General features: G+C 47.7%; 1 protein-coding gene across 2 annotated transcripts in view; it reads right to left on the bottom strand.

The window, feature by feature from the left end:
* Nucleotides 1–2768: 2768 nt before the first annotated feature.
* LRFN2 (leucine rich repeat and fibronectin type III domain containing 2) overlaps nt 2769–25033 on the bottom strand; it is a 171583-nt gene continuing 149318 nt past the window's right edge. For both annotated transcript variants that reach the window (XM_055144551.1, XM_055144552.1), the window contains one exon: nt 2769–6255. In XM_055144551.1, the coding sequence (XP_055000526.1) occupies nt 5313–6255 (943 nt within the window). In that variant the 3' untranslated portion in view covers nt 2769–5312. The remainder of the gene's footprint in view (nt 6256–25033) is intronic.

Raw genomic sequence — 25033 nt, forward strand, 5'->3', positions numbered from 1 at the left:
CAGGACAGCTTAAGAAGTGTGGCCTGCTCCTCTGCGTAGTCTGTTGGGAATTAAATCAGTTTCCCTGTGTTAGGGAAAGGGAGCCTGAAAGCCAGGTTGTTCACAGTGGCTGACCATGAGATGCGGACCATGTAGGAAATTACGAAAGCTGAGAACCTCAGGTCTGTAGGTTAAATCCTAAAAGCATAAATAGATACTTTTAAACTGTGAAAGGAGCAGTAGCAATGCACTGTAGCACTGTCCTCTCGTTGTTCATTGATTTGCTCGAGCAGGCACCAGTAACGTCTCCATTGTGAGGCTTGTTGTTACTGTTTTTGGAATATCGAATACGCCACGGGGAGCTTTCCAGGCTCTGCCGTGCAGGTGGGATACTCTCGGTAGCTTGCCAGGCTCTCCGAGAGGGACTGAGGAATCAAACCTGGGCCAGCAAAGTGTAAGGCAAACGCTCTACCCGCTGTGCTATCGCTCCAGTGAAAGAAGCAGTAGTCTTTTATTTGGGTGGAGGGATTGTGTTCCAAGTGATTCTTAGGGCACCTAGAGACACACTGGATGATATACTGTCTGATTAGGTGGGCTGACTGACATCACAGTTCAGAGCTTAGACCCAGCAGTGTTTGGGTCACCAGAGTCAAACTGGGGGAACCAGTTAGCACCAGAGATCAAACTTAGAGGCTCGTGCGTTATTGCATGCCTTGCACTCTAGCCCTTTGAATCATCTCCTCGGCTCCATACTGTTCCTGTTAGATGTGGAAAAGAAGCCTGGAGAGGCCTGAGTCTATTTTGGAAACCTCGGATGTATACCTTTGCGGTGCACTGCTTGCCCCAACAAACTTCCTGCTGCTTGCAATATCATATGGAATATTGCTGGGTTGGCGAATCTAGGTGTGACATATAACACAGTGTGATCAGGGAGATAGCTCAAAGGGTGAGTACCCACGCTGTGCATGCAGGAGGCCTGAGTTCAATTCCTTGCACAGCAGGGTCCCCTGGCCACAGAGTTGGGAGTAGCCCATGAGCACAGCTATAGGTGGTCCTAATACTAATAAAATAAAAGTGTTCAGATTTTGCTGCCTGCCAACACTAGTTTTTTTTAAATAAATGGATCTATTTTACCCTAAAATATTTGCAGAAGCCATCAAAACTGCAAGGACAGAGGAAGTCCCCCACCCCAGTCCAGTCCAGTTACTGTAACCCTCCCCTGCAGAGTAGATATTCTCAGAGAATGGAGATCTGGAAGCACTCGGTTGCCAAAGGCCACAGGCTTGGTGGGTTGCAGAGTTACCTCCCATTTGGAAAGTGGGGCAGCTGAGTTAGTGCCTTTGCTATGGTCTGCCTGGGGATTAGATGCCATCTTTTTTAAAGTCTAGGTTCCTTTGAAATTTTAACACTCATGATAGCAAAGGGAAACAAAACAAAATGTCTTCTTTGAGGGGTCCCCTGAGGAGTGGGGCAGGTCATCAGGAGGCCTGGGCTGGAGACCTGGCCTGATGCATCTTCTTGACCAGAGAGATAAGGTATTCAGAGCCAAGAAAGGTCAGGAAGGCCAGTGGGAGGACAGAATTGACCTTAAACAAATCACTTATTTCCTCTGAGGCTCAGTCCCTTCATTTGTAAAATTGTCCATAAATACAGCTACCTTGAGAAGCTGACGCGAGGGTTAGTGATTAATGCACAGCAGTACCATGACAATCTCTGGAAAACTTAGGGATGGTTTGTCAGTCATCAAATGATGATGCTTATTTTCTCCTTTCTAGAAATCCCCTGCCAGTAGGTGTGTGTCTAGAGCTGTGTTGCCATGTGCAGTGATCAGCCCTATCCACATGTGACTCCAGACACTTTCAAGATGGCAGGTTGGAATTGAAACATACCCTATCATGTAAAACACATACCAGATTCCCAAACCTTTGTAGAAAAAGATAAGAAAATTGTCCTATTAACAATTTTATACTGGTTATATGTTGAAATGATATTAGATATGCTGGGAAAATAAACATGTTATTAAAATAATTCCCATATCTGTATACTTGATTGCCTGTGACTACTAGAAAATTTAAAATTATAGTCTGGCTCCCACTTTATTCATACTGGACAGTGTGCACCTAGATGCCAGCTTTTCAGACTCTGGGTCACAACCCCATACTGGGTCACACAACTGAATGAAGGGATCCACAAAAAAAACTGTCAACAGTAAAAGATTTCTGAATATGCAGTGACCAAAAATTAATTCCAAATCCACCACATAATGAATCTGATGTTTTTGTGGAAGCGCTCACATGGGTTTCATTTCTTGGATGAAAAGTGGTTTTGAGTGGAAAAATTTATGAATCTCTGGTCTAGTCTGTGTTTGAGAAGTTTGTTCATTTCTATACCTTTGATTTGTATTTCCGTTTGTTGACCCACTTCCCCACATTAAAAAACTTGAAAATAATGACCAGCCCAAAGTGGTACCTGATACCTGTGCGCCCCTACTGAATATACCTGCTATTGTCCTGGCCCAGACGTGACTTGATGACTTTTCAAAGGAGAGACAGCTCTCTGGGGGTCCCAAACAGGAGATCCAGGTTAGCTGGGGTTGAACTCTTTGTTATTAGCCCATAGCTTTTTCTCCCCCATTTCAGATCTCCCCCATTTTCTCTCCCATCTCATACACGGACTTGGCAGGAAGCAGCTCCCACCAAGTAGTAAACAAATACAGGTGCAAAGAAAAATCCACCATTTAAAAGCCACCTTTAGAAAACCCCCATTTCTAAAGAAATAAACAGCAGACATTCACAGACACGAGAACGATCTTTTTTTCTCCCTTCAAGAAGTGTGCTTGGTGGTGGTTTTGTTTAACTGTACATTTCACTGTACATATATTTTTTTAGCAACAGAGAAGATTGGCATTTATATTCTGACCACAGGGAAGCTGCTTTCCAAAACTTCAAGTCAGAAACATGACAAACACAGTGCAGGTCCATCGCAAGCTACCACAGAGCTCAGGGCACCGAGGAGCTTGGGTCTTTCTTCCCTTCTGACATCTGAACTAAAAGGCCAAAAGAAAGGGAGTACTTGGGGTCACTTCCTCAATGGCTACATTTGAAAAGGCTGCATGAGAAAGGTGCAGAGAGAAAAAAGAGGAAGAGAGAAAGTGGGGATGGGTAAGAAGGAGGATGGAAAAATGCTTTTTTTTTTTTCATTCTGGGGAGGGGGCACCTGAGCAGTGAATATATGTGCTCAGCTACTGGGGCTGACCTGGAAAATTAACTGGCAATCCCATAAAGGGTCTCATCTGTCTATGACCTTTTCAGGATCTGAAAGGGCCAGAGGAAAGCAGAGTCATGGAAGGTGAAGGGGAAAAAAAAAGATAGGAGAGTAGAAGGAAAGGAAGGGGGGCGGAAAGGAAGGGATGTGGGGTGGAGGGTGAAGGCCGGAATCTTGGAGGCACTGGAGTCTGAAGGCAGCCCTGAATGGACAACTCTGCACTCTCTTCTGGAGAGTTCTAGGTGCTATGGTGAGGTGGGGCCAGCACAGCTGCTGGCCTGAGCCCATGAGACCTTTTAGGCCTGAAGTGGCCTCCCCTTTATGCTTTGCTTGCTGTGATATTGGCAAATCTAAGGAAGGGGAAAGATGAGACTTATGGAAAATTCTGGGGAGGGAAAAGAGTATTGGAGAGATGGGGAGAGAGAGTGGGGGAGGGAGACAGAGAGAGGGAGATAAAGAGAGAGGGAGATAGAGGGAGAGAGAGAGAGAGAAAGAGAGAGAGAGGTAGTGTGTTGGTAAATGAGGAGCAACCCAGAACAGGTGGCAATCAGGAGAGGCAGCAATGCAGGGAAGCTGGTCAGAAGCTTCTAGAAAACAGCAGCTCCCCAGCCACCCATTCTCTGGCCCCTTTTCACTCCATCAGGGAGTGTAGCATTACATAATCCTGTATCAAAATGAGCCCTGTGGACCCTCCTATCACCTTCCCAATATTTCCATGGATAGATCCTCCTACAAGAACCATCAGTGGTAGATATCCCCCACTTCCCAACCTGAGCCATCTTCCTTAGGGACAAACAAGTGACATACTGCACACAGAAGGCCCCTAGATTGGAAATATGGACAGGGAATGGGTCCCATCAGCCCCTCCCCAGGCAGATGGACTGGGCCTACTATAACCTGTCAGTGACCCGCTCCAAGACCTTGGGCTAATTGGTCTAACTAAGGAGAGAGGTGGCAGAGGAGGAAAGGGTGACAAATGTCTGTCCAAGCTCCCAACTCTAAGACTCTCCCAAGACTAGCGTTGCCCCTCCAGAGCCTCTGAGAGTTTCCTGTCCAGGTCAGTGGGCAGAGCAGAAGCTGCCCTCCCAGCTGCCTGCTCCTAAGGAGAAACTGTAATGCTGCGAGTCAGGAAGCTGTGATGTGGAAGGGAAGCAAGGACCTTTGGCAATCTCAATATTTTGCAATTAGGAGAATGAGGTCCCAAAAGAGAAAGTATCTTGCTCAAACTAACTACAGTGGTGGTGCTGTAACCCTCACTCAGAGGTTGGACTCCCAGTACAGTGCTCATCTTAACTCTCTACTCTGCTCTCCCTAAGGATAGCACTTTGGTCTACCACCTGCTCATGGGAACTTTCAGCCTCACCTTCCCTCTCCAGAGGCAACAATTTCAAAGCTAATTCTAAACGCTAAGATCCAATTTATCTTACCCTAAAGCCTCTCCTTCCCCCTCACACACAGAGTCCTGGAAGTTACTCTTGTGTTTAAGCAGAAGTGACAGACGTAGGTGCCACGTTTGAGAAGCAAAGGGAAGTGGGCAGATGTCAGGGGGACACACATGCGCCCTCTACCACAGCTCTGGCCCAGGGCTGACAGGAGTTACGAGGGTCTGACCGGAGGGAACCTGTTTCCAAGCAAGGAAGAAACAAGGTTTCCTTCTCTTGTCAGCGGGCAGTAGCGACCCCTCCCGGCTGCTGGAGACCCTGCAGCTGCGAACTCCCCGTTATCTGCGTGAATGAAGAGGGACATCCTGGGAAGCGGGAAAAACCAATTCATAAACAAAAGCCACGATGGAAGCAGAAGCCGTCCAGGCCACTTGCCTCTACACTACCCTTGGGGTCGCAAGGCGGAGTCGCCCGCCCTTCCCGACTCTCAGGGCTCCGTCCCACCGCTGAGTCGCTGTCCCTGAGCGCGCCGGGCGGGGTGTGGGTGGCGGTGGGTGGCGTGGGGAGGAGGCCTTTGACAGAGGGCTGGACTGCCCCGGCTGTAAACATCACCATGGAAACTCGGAGGGTTGCCAGCAAAGGTTTTTATCCCCCCGCTCCCCTGCAGGGAGGGCAGGGCCCGCCCGCCTACACAGTGCTTTCCATCACCCACTCGGAGCTGCCGAAGGTGGCCCGGGCCCCCACCAGGTCACTCTCCTCGAAGGGCAGCAGCATGCCGTTGACAGAGAGGCTGCGCTTCGTCCAGATGTTCGAGACCCTCCGAGGGGGGCTGTAGCCCCCGGACATGGTCCCTCCGGCCGCTGCGGCGGCGAAGTCCCCCATGTCGAAGGAGTGGCTCCGCTTGGCCTTGCCCTCCAGGGGCAGCGGGAGCAGGCCGCGGGCGCGCGCCTCCGGGGGTCCCAGCAGGGGCTCTCTGTCCGAGTGCTGGCCCCTGGCCGACGGCCCAGAGCCCCTCCCGCCTGGAGTCCTGGAGTCCAGCAGCTCCTCCTTTCTCTGGCTCTTGAGGTCCAGGGAGGCAAACGCCCCCATCAGGCGGTCCAGATTGGGCTTGGGGCGGGGGGCGGGGGGCGGCAACCGCCAGGGCCCACGGCCCAGCCCCGCCGCCTCCCCGCTGCCCAGGGAGCTGGAGGAAGAGGAGTCGCTGCCTCGGGGCAGGCCGGCACTGAACTCCACCAGCTCGTTGCGTACCACCACCTTGGGGGGCCCCGGCGCCTGCGGCTGCACCCCGTCAGTCTGCGAGAGCACGTTGCTGACTGTGGCCACGGCCGTCTTTCCGGGTGCCTCATGGTTGCACACCTTATAGCGCACCATGAGGATGACGATGAAGACCAGCAGTGTAGCCACGATGATGCCACCGATGACCAGGATCATGGTGCCACCCAGGATCTGGCTGTGCATGGACTGGCACTGCGGGTAGTCAGCCTTGGTGAAGAACTGGGCACAGCCCACGATGTTGGTCGCAGTGAGCGTGGTGGCCGTGTCATCCCACATGGCCAGCACGCACAGGTCGTAGCCAGTCCCGGACACCAGGTTGTTGACCACGAAGGCCTTGTTGGAAGCCGGGATCATCCTAGTGATGGATAGGGGGTGGACGGGAGAGGGATCAGTGGTGAGTGGAGATAGGGGCAGAGATAGAAGCGGAGTGCACAGATAGATTAGGGAGAGGGGGAGAGATAGACAGGAGGACACAGGGAGAACAAAGCAAAGCAGATGTTGGGTGAGGGAACAGGGGTGTGGAGAGAAAGGGAGGTGGAGGAAGGGGGCAGGCAGGGGAGTGATAAAGGCACAGGAGAAAGGGGCATGCAGGTGAGATACACACAGAGACAGAAGGACCCAGAGAAAGAATCAGAAAGCAGGCAGGGAAAGTAACCAAAAGATGTGGAAATGGTGAAAGGACAGTGAGTATGAAGATGAAGGGAATGAGAAGGAGAAAACAGAAAGTAGAAAAAGTAGAGATAGTGTTGTCATTTAGAGGTGGGGGTACAGAGGGGAAAGAATGAACTCAGGCAAGGTGAGGGGAACCATGGGGCGGAGGGCAGAGGCAGGGACACAGAGAGATAAAGAGCATGAAGATAAAGCAATTAAATAAGGGACTCCTCCCTTTGCCCCCCTCTTCCTCATCTACTACAAACACTTTCCTCTGACAAATGCAAGTGAGAGTCAGAGGTGGGGATTCCAGACCGTCTTCAACCCAGCCCAGACACGAGTGTGGTGTCCTCAGAGGTGCTTCAGCATCCAGGAGCACCAACCTGTGCCGGCCGCAGGTTGTGCTGGCACAAAAGTTCCCACCTCTCCACAGAGAGTTGAGACCTAGCCTGAGATCAACCTAAGGCAGGTGCATGCTTGGGACTCGGGGTCTCCACCGAGGGAGGGCCGGAGAGGGCTGGAGGTGCTGCTCAGAGGAGAAGGGGCAGCACAGAAACGAAGCCCAAAGAACACAGGATAAACCCTCCCACTGCCAGGGCTGGCCAAGCTCGCCAAGGGCACATGGGGAGAGAGTCTCTGGCTGGGAAGACCTTGACTGGATGCCACACCTTTGGCAGGGAGTGGCAGCCCACACCCACATTTGAAATACCACCCAAGAAGTTAGGAGGAGAAGCTCTCCTAGACAAGGACAGTTTACCCTTGTTTCGGTATGCTGGTAAGGTGGCTCATGCCTTGAAATTTATAGAACATTCTGGTGTCCACCAGTCTGTAAGCACTTTCTCAAAATGTGCTTTCCTATTCTCTGTCAAATCCCTTTCTTGTTACCATGCAGACACATGGTGCTGGGACAGGAGGCCACCCACATGCCTTGGGCCTCTCAACCCTGCACCTTCAGGAAATACGGGTACTCTGCCACTATGGCTCTGGGGGCCCAGGAGACCCACAGCACACCTGCAGAAACCCTCACCTCAGTCCAGGGTGCTACAGCTCTCTTGTCCCTGGAGAGTCCTCCACACTCCTGTCCCATCCTGCTCAAGGACAAACTCAGTACTCATCTGCCCTGCAACCTCAGCGCCAGGCTGCTTAATTGAGATCTCAACTATGAAATGCGAGAGCCTGATAACTTCCACCTGGGATTTTAGTTGGGCGGACTGGCGCTGACAGGCAGATATTGACATCCTGTCAGCAGCTGCCCAGCGGCTGCAGTCTGCCTCCTTCCCTTCCTGACTGACTCAGTTGCCAGAGTAAGGGCGTGGAGGTGGGGGTGTCCCTGTCTCACTGTCAACCCAAGCTCTGGGTCTTGGGAGCTAGTCTTTGCTCCGGGCATCACAGCAATCTACTAGAAGGCATACGTGTTCTCATGACACCGAGGAAGCACTGCAAGGGACAGAGAGGCTAAGTCACTTCTTTGAAGTCATTCCAGGAGGGAGGCCTAGGACTTGAACAGTGGCTTCTGGACCCAGAGTCAGAGCTTGTTCCTAAGCACGTGACAAACATGGGGCATTTCTCCTTATCTCAGTGGAAAGCCCACACTGGCCTGAGGCAGGGCAGCCACACCCATTCCTGGAGTGAAGTTCAGAGCCCACAGGACTCAGTCTCCTCCAATAGAGGGACCCCAGGTCTGTGTAGCTGTATGGCCAGTCTCCAGGAGCTAATTCCAACTCCTGAGAGGCTCATGACACAAGTTGAAGGGGCAGGAGCTACTCACACCCCCGAGCAGTGACCATAATGTCTAATGTCTACTCTTGGCGAAGGCCACCAGAGGTCACGTAGAAGACAAGAGCCAGGGAGACAAACATCCTGACTAGACATGCTTCCCTGCTGCCAACTTTCCTCTTCTGCTCCCTGCTGAGCCCAACCCCAAACCAGGACTCATGGATTCACACTGGTCAGCCTTCCTGGGAAATATTAAAATTATACATGGAGGTATATGAAATTTCAGAGGGTTTGTGTTAGTCATAGAGAGAAAAATACCATCCTTTTAGCCCCGAGGCCCAAATTCATCTGTCTGTCAGCCTTGCTACTACAACCACAAGAAAACACTAGACCCATCACATGACTAAAAGACCAGGTCAACTGCCCTTAGTATGGCTTTTGCTGTTTCTGTAGATTTTGCTAACTTGTTTCTTCATTATCATTAGTCTCAAAGAATCTTTTTATTTCTTCTCCTTGATCCAAGTATTATGTAGCAGCATGCTATTTGGTTACAGTTTCTCCCCATCTTCTTTTTATGGTTATTTTATATCTTCATGGCTTTGTGGTCTGATAGAATGCTTGTTATGATTCTTATGTTTGTGAATTTATGTAAGTTATACTTATGTACTAAAATATGATTTAACCTGGAGAATGTTCTGTGTGTGCTAGAGAAGAACATGTACAGGCTTGAGGATGGAAGGCCCTGTATAAATCCATTAGGCCCAGCTCTTCTAGTTCCTCATGTAGGGCCTTTGTGTCTTTACTAAAGCTTTCAATAAGATCTTATACCCATGTGTGATTTAAAACAAAACAATAAAAAAAAATAAAATAGGGGTGGAAGGAACCTTCCTCAATTTAGTAACAGCTATCAACAAAAAGCCCATAGCCAATATTATTCTTAATGGTGAAAAACTGAAAGCATTCCCACTGAGACCAAGGCCAAGACAAGAATGTTCACTGTTCCCACTCTGATTCACCATTGTACTAGAAGTCTTTGAAACAGTAATCAGGCAAGAAGAGGAAATAAAAGGGATATAAACTAGAGAAAAGGAAGTCTAATTATCTCTATTTGCAGATGACATGATGACATACATGAAAAACCCTTAATAGTCTATTCAAAAGCTCCTAGAAGCAATAAGCCAATACAGCATAGTATCAGACTACAAAGTCAATGCAAAAAAATAAGTTGTATTCCTAAATCCAAATAATGAATCAGAGAAGAAAGAGATCAAAGAGTCTATCCCACTTAAAACAGTGTCCAAAAGCATCAAGTACCTAGGAATCAATGTAACAAAAGAGGTGAGAGAACTATACCATAAAAATTTCAAAACACTCAAGAAATAAATTAAAGATCTTAGGAAATGGCAAAAACATGCCATTCTCATTAATTGGAAGCATCAACATAGTCAAAATGACTACCTTATCTAAAGTACTTTATAGATTTAATGCAATCCCTATGCAAAATCAGATGACATTCTGCAAGGACTTAGAACAGCCAATTATTAAGTTTGTGTGGAACCATAAAAGACCCAAATAGCCAAGACCACACTGAAAAACAGGAAACCGGGAGGTATCTCACTACCTAAGTTGAATCTATCCTATAAAGTCACAGTTATCAAAACTGTGGAATAAAGAAATGCCCTATGACCACTAGGTATCCAAGGACAAACACACATAAATATTTTTGACAAAGGAGCTGAAAGTATGAAATGAAATAAAAGCCTTTTCAACAAATGGTATTGGAATAATTAAAAAACCACATGCAAGAAATTAAAGCTGGATCCATATTGTATGTTTTACACAAAAGTCAGCTCAAAGCAGATCATAGACCTTGAGATTAGACCCAAATCTACAAAGTGCACTGAGGGAAATACAGGTAGAACTCTCCAAGACCTAGACCTCAAAGGAGGCTTCAATAATATGATACTATTGACAAAGACTACAGAATAAAAACTAAAAAAATGGGACTACAACAAACTTAAAAGTTTCTGTCTGACAAAAAAATTGCTAAAAAAATAAATGGCAGCTGAGTGAGAGAAATCATTTCCACTCAACACATCAGATAAAGGGTTGATATCCAGAACCCTTTATTAATAACTCACAAATATTAACAAAATATTGTTAATTTTTTTAAGAACTCACAAATATTAACAAAAACAACAACAAAATCTAAAAGCCTCATCAAAAAATGGGGAGGGTAAATGAACAGATACTTCTCTGAGGGAGACCAATGGATGGCCAGCAGATACGTGAAAAAATGCTTATTGTCACTTACTATAAAGTTTATATGTGGTTTGAGATATCATCTTATACCAATGAAAATGGCACATAAAAAATATTTCTCTTGGCAGGGATGTGGCAAATAAAGGAACCCTCATCCATGCTGGTGGGAATGCTGTCTGATCTAACCCCTACGGGAAACACAATGTAAGTTACTCAGTAAACTCAGAATTGATCTCCCCTAAGACCGAGCAATTCCAGTTTTGGGGTATCTATTCTTACAACAGAAAAATATTCATTCGGAAGAATGTCTGCACACCATTATTCATTGTAGCACTCAGTACAACTTCCATTATTTGGAAATCAACACACTAAGTGGATCATGAAGATGTGGTATATATGCACAATGGGGCTGTAAGGAATGATGAAACCATGCAATTCATGGAAACATGGATAGAACTAAAAAACATCAGATTAAATAAAGTAAGCAAGAAAAGTAAGAATAAACACAGGATGATATCACTCTCCGTGCTATTTAAAGAATAACTGGATGAGTAAAAGCAATGTTTTAAAGTGGTGGGGGGACGTCCTGATCAACCTTGGCCACCAAAATATTGGAAGAATGAAAGAAATGGAGGGGAGGTGGAGAAGAGACAGATGAGAAGCAACTGGGACCAGATCAAGGGAGTCAGGTACAGAAGTTGTGTTAAGAAATGACAGAGCAAAATATCCAAACAGCAGATTCAACAGCACTGAAATAAAGAGACCCAAACTTTAACAAACAAATGTAGAAAGGTGTCTTTCAGGAGGTCAGGCTGGAGGGGATGGGTATGGGAGGGAACCTGGGAACACTGGTGGAGGAAAGTTGACACTGGTGGTGAGTGGGATTGGTTCTGCAATATTGTACGTCTAAAGCTCATCTATGAATAACTGTATGAATCACAGTGCTTTAATTAAAAAACATTTGGGAAAAGAATAAAAGAAGTAGTCAAAGAAGCTTATTGGCTATTTTCTTTGTTATCAGATCTGTCTTGGCACTGGATCACCTCTCTGCCTTCCCCCACTTAGTCACCCATCTCTCCTTCCGCCAGTATATGATGAGGAACTATATTTCCCAAGCTCTCTTGATGTTAAACTTCCAGGTGAAACATGCAGGAAGACATGAAGGAAGACTGGAGAGTGGGGGGAGTGGGAAAGCTAGGAATTTCTCATCTGTCTGTTTCAAACCTTGTCAGTCTCAGAGTTCTAGCTCCTGCTAGAGAGACTTGATCTTTGACTCTGTACATTCCTCCATCCTTGGAGAGGGCTGGGTGGGTGGGAGTGGTTTCCTGCTATGGCTACTTTCTGTGGTGCATTACACTGGTGCCCAGTGAATCCTCCAATCTCTCACATGCCTGAATGTCTTTACTAAAGTTTCTCTTAGAGTGTTTTATTTTCCCCTGGCTGAACCCTAAGTGGCATAGGAAATCACTTTTACCTGCTGAGACTATTTTACCTTCAACATCATTTTGTCCTGCACCTTGGGAAAATGTTCTTCAGCTCATGTTGGCAGCAACACAACTTGGTCCTTCCTACGAGATGGACACCTTTAGGAAATGCTTTGGCATCTTCTAGGAACCACTCACAACTCCCCAAATGTACCAACTTACCCCTTGTGTGTGTAACAGCCCCTTTTCCTAAAAACAGTCCTTCCCCACCAGGTTCTCTCCTTCTTTAAATCTGACTTGGTCCTCTCCTTCCATCACCTCTGTCCTTCCTCTGTCACAGTATTTCCCTTCAGGATGCAGGCTGTATCTTACTTGACTTGAATCTCACTGCTTGATTGCCAATCAGGATGCCTGGCCTAGAGCACCACTGAGTAAATACTGAGCCCAGGGATGGAGGAGCCAATGGGAGAGCGCTTTACCCAGCATTTGGGATTGTTAGCTAAGTGTGATGACTAGCTCACAGTTCAGTGGTGCAAGGCTCTAGTTGGCCTTTAGATCTTTACAGAGGAGTTTTTCTGTATTGAGGCTCACCTCACAAATTCCTGATGGCTCTTCATGAGTGTGCATATAAATGTATGTTCGAGGTGTGGGTGTACAAGTGTGTGTGTGAGGATATGATTGTGTGAATGTGTTATGAGAGACAGAAACACACACATACTCACACATATATACACACAAATATGTGCATATATAAAAGATTCTAGTCCTTAGTAAGGTGAATCTCTGCCTGGTCCCTCTTTCACCCATTTTTCTAGCTCCTCAATTCCACCAGGAGTTCCCCTATGTGCTCTGACACTTTGGATGAACTCTTAACTCAGTACTTTCCTGTTGCTGACAAGAAATACATCTTGGGCCTCAGGAAGTAGCATGAGAAGGATTTCAAGTGGCCCCACTGGGCCTCTACTTCAGAACTGACTACCAAAGTTTGCTTAGCCCCTTTCCTTGGCTTGTTATATCCCTGACCAGATTAGACCCCGCTCTTCCTTGCAGGGTGTCCAAGAGGTGTCTTGGACACAGAGGTGTCCAAGGGGTCCATTCTGGCAGAGGAAATGAGGACTGCAGGCCAGTTTCCTTCTATGGACTGGGCCCTGGATATGGTGACACTTCTTAACCAGTCAGATCACACTAAGGCCTGAAGGTAGTGGAGCCTCATGCCTGAGCATCCCCATAAAGAAGGCATCCTGACTAGCCCTGTTTACACCCCTTAGAGCCTGAGGATTCAAACTGGGGAGTTTTTTATGTATGGGTGTGGGGGGGTGGGAGGTGGAAAAGTGTGTAGTGTACATGTGTATGTCTGTGTGTGTTGGGGGTGATGATTAAAAGGGAGATGTGTATTTGTGCAGCAGGAAACACTTGGTCCTAAGAAGTGCCCTGCCAAATACAATTTTTGCTTTCTTGTCAACAAATTCCCTTCTTTTACCTCCAGACTCCATTATCCCTTCATTACCTCAGAACTTCCATATTTGAGGAGTTTCCCCCACTTTGGTGAGTCACCCCCATCTGTTGGCCCCAGGACTCATTCGGAGAAGTCACTGCCAGCTTCCCTGCTCCATGCGCAGCTCTGTACCCTCATTACTGGAACTTTGCAGACATGTTTGCTAGCCTCTGTGATCCATCAGAGCACCGGGGACATGAAAGGATCTCCCTTAGAGCAGGCAAGAGACCCTGTTGCCCACTGAGTGCCAGCCCCACAGGATCTTTGTGCGTCTCTGCACAGGGACATGGCTGCTTTTCACTGTCTCCCAACTGCCCAGGCACTTGGCAGGCAGGGCCTGAGTCCACACTGACTCCAGTAGCAGGGAGAGTGAGCCACGCACTAGCAGGAGAAACTGAGACTCAGGCAGAGAGGCCATCTGCTCATGAGCTCACAGCCCACATCATCAACCTGGTGGTCCAGGCCCCTGGACAAGATCTTCACTATACCAAGTCACCTAGAACTCCTGACCAAGTGTTGGATTTCAACAAGAAGGAAGTCTCGGTGAAATGGTTAAAGAGACAGAGCTACAGAGTTGGCACATGCTCTGGTTCCATCCCTGACACTGCATAGTCCCTTAAGCACTACCGGGAATAATTTCTACACAGAGAGACAGTATCCCTGAGTACTGCCAGGTGTAGTCCCCAACCCTATACCTATAGACCTTTACTGAAAACTTATTAGAAGTCAAACAACATCCTGAATATTCCACATCAATTCTTCTCAACCACTAGTCTTTGAACTAGTGCCAGTCCACAAAAATTTCCAGCCAGCTGCAAAAAAAGGTAAAAAGTAATTTCCACTTAACATCCCATTTGTGACTCCGTTTGCTTCTAGAAAGGCAGCATCGACAAGTATTTCTAGAAACACATCAGATGCATCTTCCAGTGCATTTTGAATTAATTTCAGGTAGAGTGATGTAGCACAAGGGTTGAGCGTTCACCTTTCATGCGACCGACCTGTGTTCGATTCCTCCGCCCCTCTCAGAGAGCCTGGCAAGCTACCGAGAGTATGGAGCCCACACGGCAGAGCTTGGCAAGCTACCCATGCGTATTGGATATGCCAAAAACAGTAACTATAAGTCTCTCAATGAGAGACGTTACTGGTGCCCGCTCGAACAAATCGATGAGCAACAGGATGACAGTGACAGTGTGATCAGAAACCTTTTACTGCCGCCCAAGTTTTCATAAACCCCCACATTTAGTGACATATTTCCAGAAGGGATCATAACCCCCCATTTAAGAGGCCAGGGTCTAGAATAGCAGTTGTCACATGTCAACCCCTCTCAAGCATTCATCAGTCGGGAGACTGCACAAAAAGCTCTCTACTTTGCTCCCCACCACTAACTATATCCAGCTGCTCCAATTAGTTTCAAATGTATTAAAATGAAATACAACCAGGACATTCAGTTCTCTGACAGTGCCGGGCAGTTTTCAAACACTCGGTGGTCAGACATGGCCAGCCTCACTCTAGCGCGACCTTCCCACCAAAGGGCTCCATCGGGCTGTCTTGGGCCTGCTGAGAGTCTGGCCAGGCGGTTTTCCAGTAAGTGGGAAAAATATCCCATTGGCTGTGAGACCGCAGGGCACCCAGCAGGCAAGCCGGGGGTGGCGGCTAGTGCAGGGTCAGCTCAGGCCCAGGGACTCCTGGTTTTGGAGGTTTTGATTTAGACTGAGCTCTCTCTCTCCCCATGGTGTTCACTCTCTGACTCGGCAAAGCCTTGTCTTCGGTACTTTTTGATCTTTTCAGCTTCCTCCATCCCCATAAACTCTCGGACTCTCTGCCCCTCACTTAGAAGGGAATCCAAACCTTCTCAAGTCCCATATCCAGTTCTGGGAGCTCATTCCCAGTATCATCCGACCTGGCCAGAACCAGGCCAGACTGAGACTGTGAGCCCCTCAGTCCTTCTTCTATGGATGTGTCTCCGCTATTCACTGCCCAGTCTCCAGGCACACATCATAAGTCTGTGCCTCAGTGAGAACTCTCTGGTATGGACAGGGATTGGAGAGAGAACATGGGGATAGGGCATTTGACTTGGAAGTGGCAGGCCTGGATTTAATCCCTATCACCACAAATATTCCCCTGACCCTTGCTAAGAGTGATGCCTAAGTACAGAGGCAAGACTAAACCCTAAGCACTGGCAGGTATGGCACCCACCTCCAAAAAAGAATGAGAGAAAAAGAAAGGGAGAGAGAAAGAGAGAAAAAAAGAGAGAGGGAGGGAGGGAGGGAGGGAGGGAGGGAAGGAAGGAGAGAGGGAGGGAGGGAGGGAGGGAGGGAGGAAAGGAAGGAAGGAAGGAAAGAAGGAAGGAAGGAAGGAAGGAAGGAAGGAAGGAAGAAATATCTGATAAATCTGATCACAGTAATAAGTGTCTTCACCCTCACCCCCAGAAATACCTACCCATACAAGCTGTAGCGATGCTTCAAAGGAACCAGACAGGAAGTAGTCTGGTTCTCAGGTATAATGCCAATCCTTCTACTTACTGGCTGCCCTGGATCACCTGGATCACCTTGGCTACCTTCTGAAGCACTCTGTACCTTAGGAGCCCATTGTAAAAACAAACTGCACACCTGCTAATACACAGGTATCTCTGCCTTAGGGTTTAAGAGAGGAATGAGTCCTTAGGGACACGGGTCAGTGTCTGGCACCTAGCATGCTCCTCTCAGGGCTTGTGAAATGAAGGAGCAGCTGCTGCTGAACCAGAGGAAGCTGATCTCTGAGAGTGAGGCTTCACGGATAGAGCTTGACAGCTGCCAGCTAGCTTAGAGATCACGAGGGTACTTTGGGGCCAGCAGGCACTCAAAGCAGGATGCGCTTCCCCTCTTGGGGACTCTGGAAGCAGTTTTTCAGAAGCTACATGGGGACTGTGTTCTTTAAGCTCTGGCTAAGTGACTGAAATGATTACTGGGACATAAGTTAAAGGAACGTCACCTGCCCAGAAGAAGGGCTCACCTGGGCACAGGTGGGACCACAGCAGTACAGCCCTGCTTTTGCTCCCTGACTCAGGATGTGGGGCAGACCAGCTGTCAAGCAGGATCTGGGAACGTCGCCAACCTCTGTATAACCAAGAAGGCCATGTCAAGAAGGAGTCTGCTCTACCTCTTCATAGAAAGAATAAATCCAGAGGTTCCCAGATTCCCAGCCCAGCACTACTATTTATCAGCTCTATGACCCTGAATGAGATGCTTGACATTTCCTTAAAGGATGCGGTTGATCAGAGAACAAAATGATCTAGAATCACATGTCTCACAGTAAAATCAGAGGCCTCTGTGTTTTTTAGTTTTTGGTTTTTTTGTTGTTGTTGTGGTGGGGGTGGTTGTTCACATAAGTCACAAATTTATGTTTTGTGTTTGTTTGTTTGTTTGTTTGGTTGGTTGTTTGTGGGCCACATCTGTCTGTGCTTAGGACTTCCTTCTGGCTCAGGAATCACTCCTGGTGGAGTTTGAGGAACCATACAGGATGCTGGGAATCGTAGCCAGGCCTGTCATATGCAAGGAAACTGCCCTACCTGCTCTATTATCACTCCAGTCCCAAACAGAAGCCTTTGGAATATGAGAATAACTCTTTTCATTTTGACTGGTGGGGGGACAAGGCCTTCTCAAAGATTCTTGGTCAACTAGACTGGTGGTTCAATGCAAGGACCTGAGGATGTGGTGCTGCTCCAGCCGGTGTGGTTCTGGGGCTTCCCTGGGCAATGATAGGAGTGTGCAAAGGCCTCCGGGGCTATACCTGGTGATTCTTGGGGGACCATGTTGTGCCAGAGATTGAAACAAGGTGAGCTATATGTGAGCCCTGTGCCTTAACACCTGTACTCTTGCTCTAGTGCCAAGAGATCCCTCCTTTGGTTCTGTCCCAATTCGCCATGTGATTCTAGATCATTTTGTTCTCTCTCCAAACCTCATTTCATCTAAATGTGAAACAGGACAGCAGCATCAATCACCTGTGGTGAGTGGGAGAAATGCAATACAATGGAAATAAACATGACTGTCCTCTTACTCTCTTCTTGGGACCCTTATGGATCCAATGACCATGATAATAATGATGGTGAGTTGTCATTTACTCACTGAGTAGCTGAGAAGAGCAAGTTCAATAACAATTTATCACTTGTCAGCAAAAACAAAAGAGGTGTCAGACCAATTATACCTGTTATAAATACAGGATGGTGTGGCATCACTATTTGCCACCAGTCACAGCCAAACTGACCAGACGATTCACCCCAGTTGGAAGACACATCAATCCTTGTGGGTGACCCCCAGGAGCAAACTCACTGATGGCACCAGCTTCCCGGGAAACATGGCAGACCTAGCATTGGCTGTACATGGAGTGGAGATCAGCATGACTCCTGCACAGGATACTGGGAAAAGCCAGGAAGCTGGAACAACTCTGTGAAATTCTGACTCATGTTACCATATGATGAACCTACAGGACAGGCTGCCAAGGGAAACACACCAGGCAAAAGGCAAAATACTGTCTGTGTCTACTACTTACAGGAGTATCTGGACTGGCCAGACTCAGAGACAGAAAGTGGAGTAGATCAGGGCTGGTGGAAGGGGAAGTTAGTGCTTCCTGGTTTCCTTTGTTTTGTATTTGGGCAACACATGGCAGTGCTAGTGCTGAGTCCTGGTTCTATGTTCAGGGGCCACTTTTGGCAGGCTCAGAGGACCATACAGTGCCAAGGATGGAACCTGGATTGGCTGCATGCAGGCAAGCACTGTACTTTTGCTCTGGCCCCAGAGTTCAATTTGGGGGAGAGCTTCCATGCTATGGAGGTGGATAGTTAAGATGGCTATAGATAGGGTGAATGAGTTTACACTGCTGGATGGTACACTGAAAATAGTGAGAACAGTCCATTTTCTGTCATTCATAGATGTGAGGTTTTCTTATGTTTACAGTGGGGAAATTCAGATCTCATGTCTGCCTGAATGAATGTAAAACCAACCAGCTGTTCTGGGAGGTCTGGTGTGGAGAGGGGTGGTGCTGGCTCCAGCAGCCCACAGGAGCCTCGATTGCAGAACAGCAGAATCAGCCCATCCTTCTGCCCCATCCTCCCATATAGCCCCGTGCAGGAGATTTCTCAGGGCTTCTCTGCAGAGCCTTTCTGCTGATCATCCCCAGACTCTTCTGCTCTTAACAAGTGAATCAGAATAGGAGAGTAATGATCCTGGACTGAGACCTTAGGTGGGCAGTGAAGGGCCACTCCCTCCACCTAGTAAGTGGCTTTGACAAGAGGAAAGGGAGTAAGCTGTCTCCAAGCAGGCTTGAAGGAACAAGAACACGGCAATAATATCACTGAAAGAGAGCTGGCAGAAACAAGGGGGAGGCGGCAGAAAGATAGGTGGGAAAGAGCCATCTAAGGATTATAGGAGAGCAGGCACCAAGTTGGGGTTGGTGCCCAATCTAATTTGCTGCTCAAATCCCAGTTCACGACTTACTGACCACACCTCTGTACCCTAAACTTCCTTAACTCCCTAGAGCTTCCGCCTTTCTGTTTGTAAAAATAGTTTGTAAAGCAAACTAGCAATCATATGAGAGTTACAAATAATATAAATTTTACATGATGTACAATATATTGGTGATAGGTATATTGTATATATAGTTAACTCATCATCATCATCATCATCATCATCATCATCATCATCATCATCCCGTTGATCATCAATTTTCTCAAGCGGTCTCAGTAATGTCTCCATTCATCACAGCCCTGAGATTTTAGAAGCTTCTCTCTACTCTTCCTTTCCAACAGTGCCACATTGGAGGCTCTTTCAGGGTCAGGAAAATGAGACTCATCATTGTTACTGTTTTTGGCATATGAATACCTCACGGGGAGCTTGCCAGGCTCGCTCTCCCATGTGGACAGGAAACTCTTGGTAGCTTGCCAGGTTCTCCGAGCGGGAGAACTAGGCTATCAGATGTCCGGGAGCTTGGTTTTATAGTCTCTGGATGTTGGCAGTTGATGGGATTACATGGCACCAAGGGCAGTTTCTGGGTGTGACTGGAAAATGGGGAATCTGGGTGGAAGAGGCCCAGTCCCAATCTAAGCAGTCTAGCAGGTGAGAGGCACCCAATAACTACCTGTTATATGATTGAGTAAATTAACTATTGCAATAAGGTAAGCTTAATATTTTAGTGGACTTGATTAGTGACTATAACATCCTCAAAATGAAAACGTGGCCTTTTTTTTAAATTAATGTTTTCAATTATTTGTGCTTTGGTGTATAGACTGCACCTCTGCTGCCCCCAGTAAGCCAAGAATGCAAGAATTTTCAAAACTACCAGAAAATAATATCGGTATTTAAATTTTTTAATTTAAAATATTAAAAATTAAAATTTATGGTTAAAGTAGTTCCACATGCCTTCCACAAACCCTCCACTACTATTGAAAGATTCCTGACAAGCTCCTAGTGCACATCACACTTTATCAAAATCTATCACCTATACATCCACCTAACCATCTAGTATCTAACCTACCAATAGTATCTAATCTAACCTACTATTGTCTAGCTTCTAGCTTCTATTCATGAATTACATATCTTTCTCTAGAATCTATATATAAGGTCTATCTGATCTGCCACTTACCTATCTCTCTTAAGGATCAACTTAAGGTGCCATTATTATTTTCTTGCCTCTTCTCTTGCCTGCTAACAGGCCTGGGAGCAACTGCTTCTAAAGGCACCATTAGCATAGAATTAAGTCCCTTTAATGTATGCTAGTTTCTTGGTCTTGGCTCTATCACCTATCTACCCATCCACTCTATCTGCCCACCTGCTGCCTAGTTAGTCTCCTCTCTATGTATTCACCATCACCCATTTGCCCATTCCCTACCTAACCTTAGCATCTATCTGTGATATATCAGTAGTTTGTTTTTAGAGCACATCAACATCTCCCACGCCACTCATCCTTCAGCAGGACCTGTCACTGGGGGCACAGGGAGGCTGCCTTGGGACTTGGGTCTCTACATGAACTGGGAAGATAAGCTCCATAGCTGGAAGCTTCCAGGCAAGACTGGATTGGCCTAGGGGAGAACCCCTTGGATTACACTTAAGGTGCCATTATTATTCTCTTGCCTGCCACAGGCCTGGGGCAACTGCTTCTAAGGCACCATTAGCACAATTAAGTCCCTTCATGCATGCTAGTTTCTCAGTCTTGTGCTTATGGTCTTCCCTCCCACATGGTGTGGAGGTGACCTTGTCAGTAAACCAGATGCAAGTTGTAATTCTCTGTGCTGCCTGTTGGGCTTCGGAGGTCCAACGGGAGCTGCTGATCTGACTGGGGAGTGGTGGTGCTGGGCTTCAGGTGGGACAAGGCTGAGGAGAGGTGCTGATGTTGGGATGGATGGGGAGGCCTGACACGTGTGTGTGTGTGTTTGTGTGTGTGCGTGTGTCCGTAGGCAGGTTGTGTGTCCGTGGGCAGGTGTGTATGTAGTATCCGACCTTCAGCCATGTGAACACCTATGTGTATGTTTATTGGCGGGGCTATATGCCTCAAGCCATGTTTGAGTGAGTGTAACCATGGGCCTCCTGACTGGTGTTCTTGGTATGTGAGCACAGATCATAGGAGTGGTGGCCCAGAAAAGCCTGGAAAGGTATGAGGGTGACATCTTACAGGGTCTGTTGACACCCCTCCCAAATGCATCTCTGTCACAACTTACTTTCTGCTCCCACCCCCATTGTGTGAGTGCTCCTGGCCCTCCAGCCCTCAGTGGATCTGCACTTTCTGTGCATATAGCTCCCCACTTCCCGCACAGCAGACATTTACTCTCACATAGAGCTTGTTTCTGCTGCTTCATGAGTGTAGGCTCACCAGAGGCTTTGCTCACTGAGGCATCCGCAGCATCCAAAATGGTTGCATTTATTTTATGGTGCATTTGCTGCTACTAACCATTTGTAACAGAGGGAAAATAATAGAAGTTATCCACTTCATTGAGCTGTTGGGAAGATTAAGTGAACCAATGTCTAAAAGCACCAAAAATGGTGACTGGGCACAGAGCTCAACAAATGGTACACATGATCACTGATGGCTCCGCTTGGAAAGGAAAAGACAATGGTTGCTCTATGGAAGAGTCTGGCAGGTATAAGGGCATCTGAGTTGAAGACCCTAAATAACACTTCCTGGGGCCTTGTTAGAGCACATGCCTATTATGACCCCCCAGTACCACACAGTTCCCCAAGCATCACAGGGGAGAGCCCTCAAGGGCATCCAGGTAATGGCCCCAAACTGCAGGGCCCGAGCAGCACTCCCTAGGAAAGTGACATCTAATTGAGGCTTATTTTACATTCCAGACACCTATGAGTCTCAAGGGCTCTTGGTGCCGCTCTATTCCAGAAAGAACAGCCTCTGGAGCTTCCTTAAGTTCTCCTGCTCTTTATTTTCTCTGTTTCAGCTCAGGATATGGCCAAGCTTGCCCAGGGGGTGAGGGTCAGAAGACAGATCAGCTAGGATTCCCAGAACAGAGAGTGATTTACACCATTTTTCTTCACCCACGGATAATTCAGGGCTCCAGGGCTCTGAAGGAATAAAGACGACCTTTTAGTCTTTGCTTTGCTTAGCTCAAGGTCAACAGCCCAGCAGGAATTTATCAGCTCCCTTGGCTGGATATCCCTGAGCGCTGGGGGGCGGGGGGATTAGGTTCTGGGAGACTCATGGCCCTGCTGGGTCGGGAGGGGGCAGGCCTGGGAGCTCTGGGTGATGCTGGCACAGGTGAGGCCTACTCCAGACCCCAAACTCTCCCCATCACAGCCCTCCCAGGGACTGACCCCAGGATCTGGGTTCATTACATCTGGAAGAAAACAGCAATGCAGGAAGCAGCACAACCTTGATTACAAAGCAAGTTCTAAACTAGAGCATCTGGCAGCCTGGCCACTGGCCTTCCCAGCGGAGAAAAAAATAAGGGAGGCTTCAGCCCTCGGCCTCCCAGGGAACCATCCAGATCTTAGGGGCAGTCCAGGCCTCCTGCTCTCAACCACAGACTTAGTCAGACACTCCAGTATTGTGTCAAGATCTCTCTGTCCAAGACCCCACCCTCCAGAGCACCCACTTGTCTCTTCTCCTGTGTGAGCAGGTGGGTGGGCGGTGGGGCTCACATTTGCCCAGTGGTTTTGAGTGATAGTGGGACGACATAGAGTTTGGGAACAGATGAGGCAGCTGAGAAGGGAGGAAAGTTCTAGGTGGAAAGTTCCAGGTGGGTCCCTTTAAAATACATCACCTGTCGGGCGAGAGCACTAGCACAGTGGGTAGAGTGCTTTCCTTGCATGCGGCTAACCCAAGTTCCACCCTGAGCTCCCATACGGTCCCCTGAGCTTCACCAGGAGTGACCCCTGAGTGCAGAAGCATTGATGGGCGTGGCCCCAAAAACAAAATACATAAATAAGTAAATTTTAAAAAAAACCTGTGTTTCCCTTCAGCTTTCTTCAAGTCAAAAGAAAGAGGGGGCATGGTCTGCAGCCTCGGGGGTGTCTATTTCCCTGGGAAATTAGGAGCAGAAGGTCATCGGGGCTATTCATGGCTATGTCCCCAAACAAGAGGCCCAGCCCTGACCTGCTCATAAAATAAATCCTGAATGGTTAAAGGTGAAAGGCAAGAATGAAGGAAAGCAGGGAACAAGAAAGTTGAATATTTTTAAATGGTGAATTATGAGAATAATCTGCAAATATTAAGTGGACATAGTATGAAAAAAATTATTTTATTTCTGAAAAGATTGAAGATGGAATCTAGGAGTAGTAGGTTGAAGAAGATATATTCAGGAGTCTTTAATAAGGAAAACCTGTTCAGCAAGAGGCACTAAGCATGGCTGAAGGGGAATCTCTTGATACCCAGAGACTATTTCTACTCAGCCAACATCCCAAATGGGGGCTGTCGAAGGATGGGTAGCATCCTAAGGACTTATGACGAGACAAGAGGGCTAGCCTGGAGAGCCTTGAATACTCCTTTTTGTACTCTGGCATTTTTTTCGGTTTATGACAGTAGCAAGAACAAGGTCCCATTCTAAAGATAAGACAGAGCCCATGAATATTGTGATGAATGACATCTGCAGAGGCCCCAAGATCCTGACTTGCTTTCTCTCCCTCAGCTCTCTCCAGCCTCAAGCAATACAAGTCATGAGGGAAGACACTTTGGGGGTGCCTTGTGACTCCTTCCCAACCCCCACCCTAGCTCGTCTGCTGGATCTTCCACAATGTCCTCGATCCATCCTATCTTTTCCCTTTACTGGCCAACCTCAGAGGAAACCTCTTCAGTATCTCCCATGCACATCTGCTTATGAGAGTTACGAAGAGATGCATCTTGAACACAGCGTTGCAGGCCCTCTGCTCTTCTGTGAAGATGGTTCTTTGACGTGGGCTTCTTTCCTAAGCCTTCATTAGGTATGATGGAGGCAAGAGGGGATAGGGCTGAAACCAGGACACTTGCTTCCCCAGGAGGAGGTTGCCTCACCCATTGATTTTTACTGTCAGATCAAAGCATTTTTCCAGCCTCACGGCCAGGGGAAAGGACAAATAAGCAGTAGGCTGGTGAACCCAGAGATTTTCAAAGCCTTTCTTCCCCTCAGACCGTTTGAGTGACAATCAGAGCTTGGGGGAGGAGAGAGATGCAGCCTGGGGAAGCAGCCCTTGGCACTGGCTCACACACGGTGGTATTTTGACAGGCGGTAAAAATATCTCTTTGGCGTTCAGTGCCGGCTGCTGCTGCCATTTCAGCTTCCAAAATCCTGTCTCCACTGCAAGGGCCTTGGCAGCCTCCCCACCTGTCCACACACCAACCAGAGACAGGGCACAGGATCCCTCACCCCCTGACCTCCGACCACCCACACACTTCCATGGCCGCAGCTGGGCAGAAGCAAAAATTCACTAGAGAGCCACTACAGGAAAAGATTTATTACTGAAATCCTGCAGCACATGCCTAATGAGCTCATTAAACAAGAACATAAATAATTACGCCCCAGCAGAGCAAGAAGACACACGCAGGGAGAGCTGGGTGCTGAGCGTGGCTGGGCCAGGGAGGTGGGAGGAAGGCCCCTCTCTCCACCCAAGGCTGGGGGAAGCACACAGCAGTATCCATGGGTCAGGTGTACATGGGCCCAAGAATTTGCCAGAAAAATTACCACAAATGCAGCTTTGTTCCCTCCTGGGAATTTCCTGCTCACACGTCTCTACCATCATCTTCACAATGAGGAAAAGATGGAAGGTGACCTTCCTCCTCCACTTGGGTGTTAACATGAAGGAAAGGGACCAAAGATCCCTGGGACCGTCACTTGTTTCCAAACCCATCCTTTTTTTCTCCACACAGCATCCTGAATCAAGATTTGTAATCACATCCTTCCACTCTTTAGTGGTCCTCTATGACTCCCTCTCCCTTGGGAGAGAAAACCTAAGGCCTGGCCATGACCTATGAGGCCCTGTGAGATCCAGCCCTGCCCTGTCATCTGGCCTCACTTTCATTCTTCCTCACACTCCAGCAGTCCTAGATGTTCTGTCAGCAAATTGAAGGCATTCCTGCCGCAGGGCCTTTGCCTATGATATGCTCGCCATCTGGCTCTTCCTCTCATTCCATCC

Source organism: Sorex araneus, chromosome 7 (assembly GCF_027595985.1).
Source record: "Sorex araneus isolate mSorAra2 chromosome 7, mSorAra2.pri, whole genome shotgun sequence".
Taxonomy (NCBI): domain Eukaryota; kingdom Metazoa; phylum Chordata; class Mammalia; order Eulipotyphla; family Soricidae; genus Sorex; species Sorex araneus.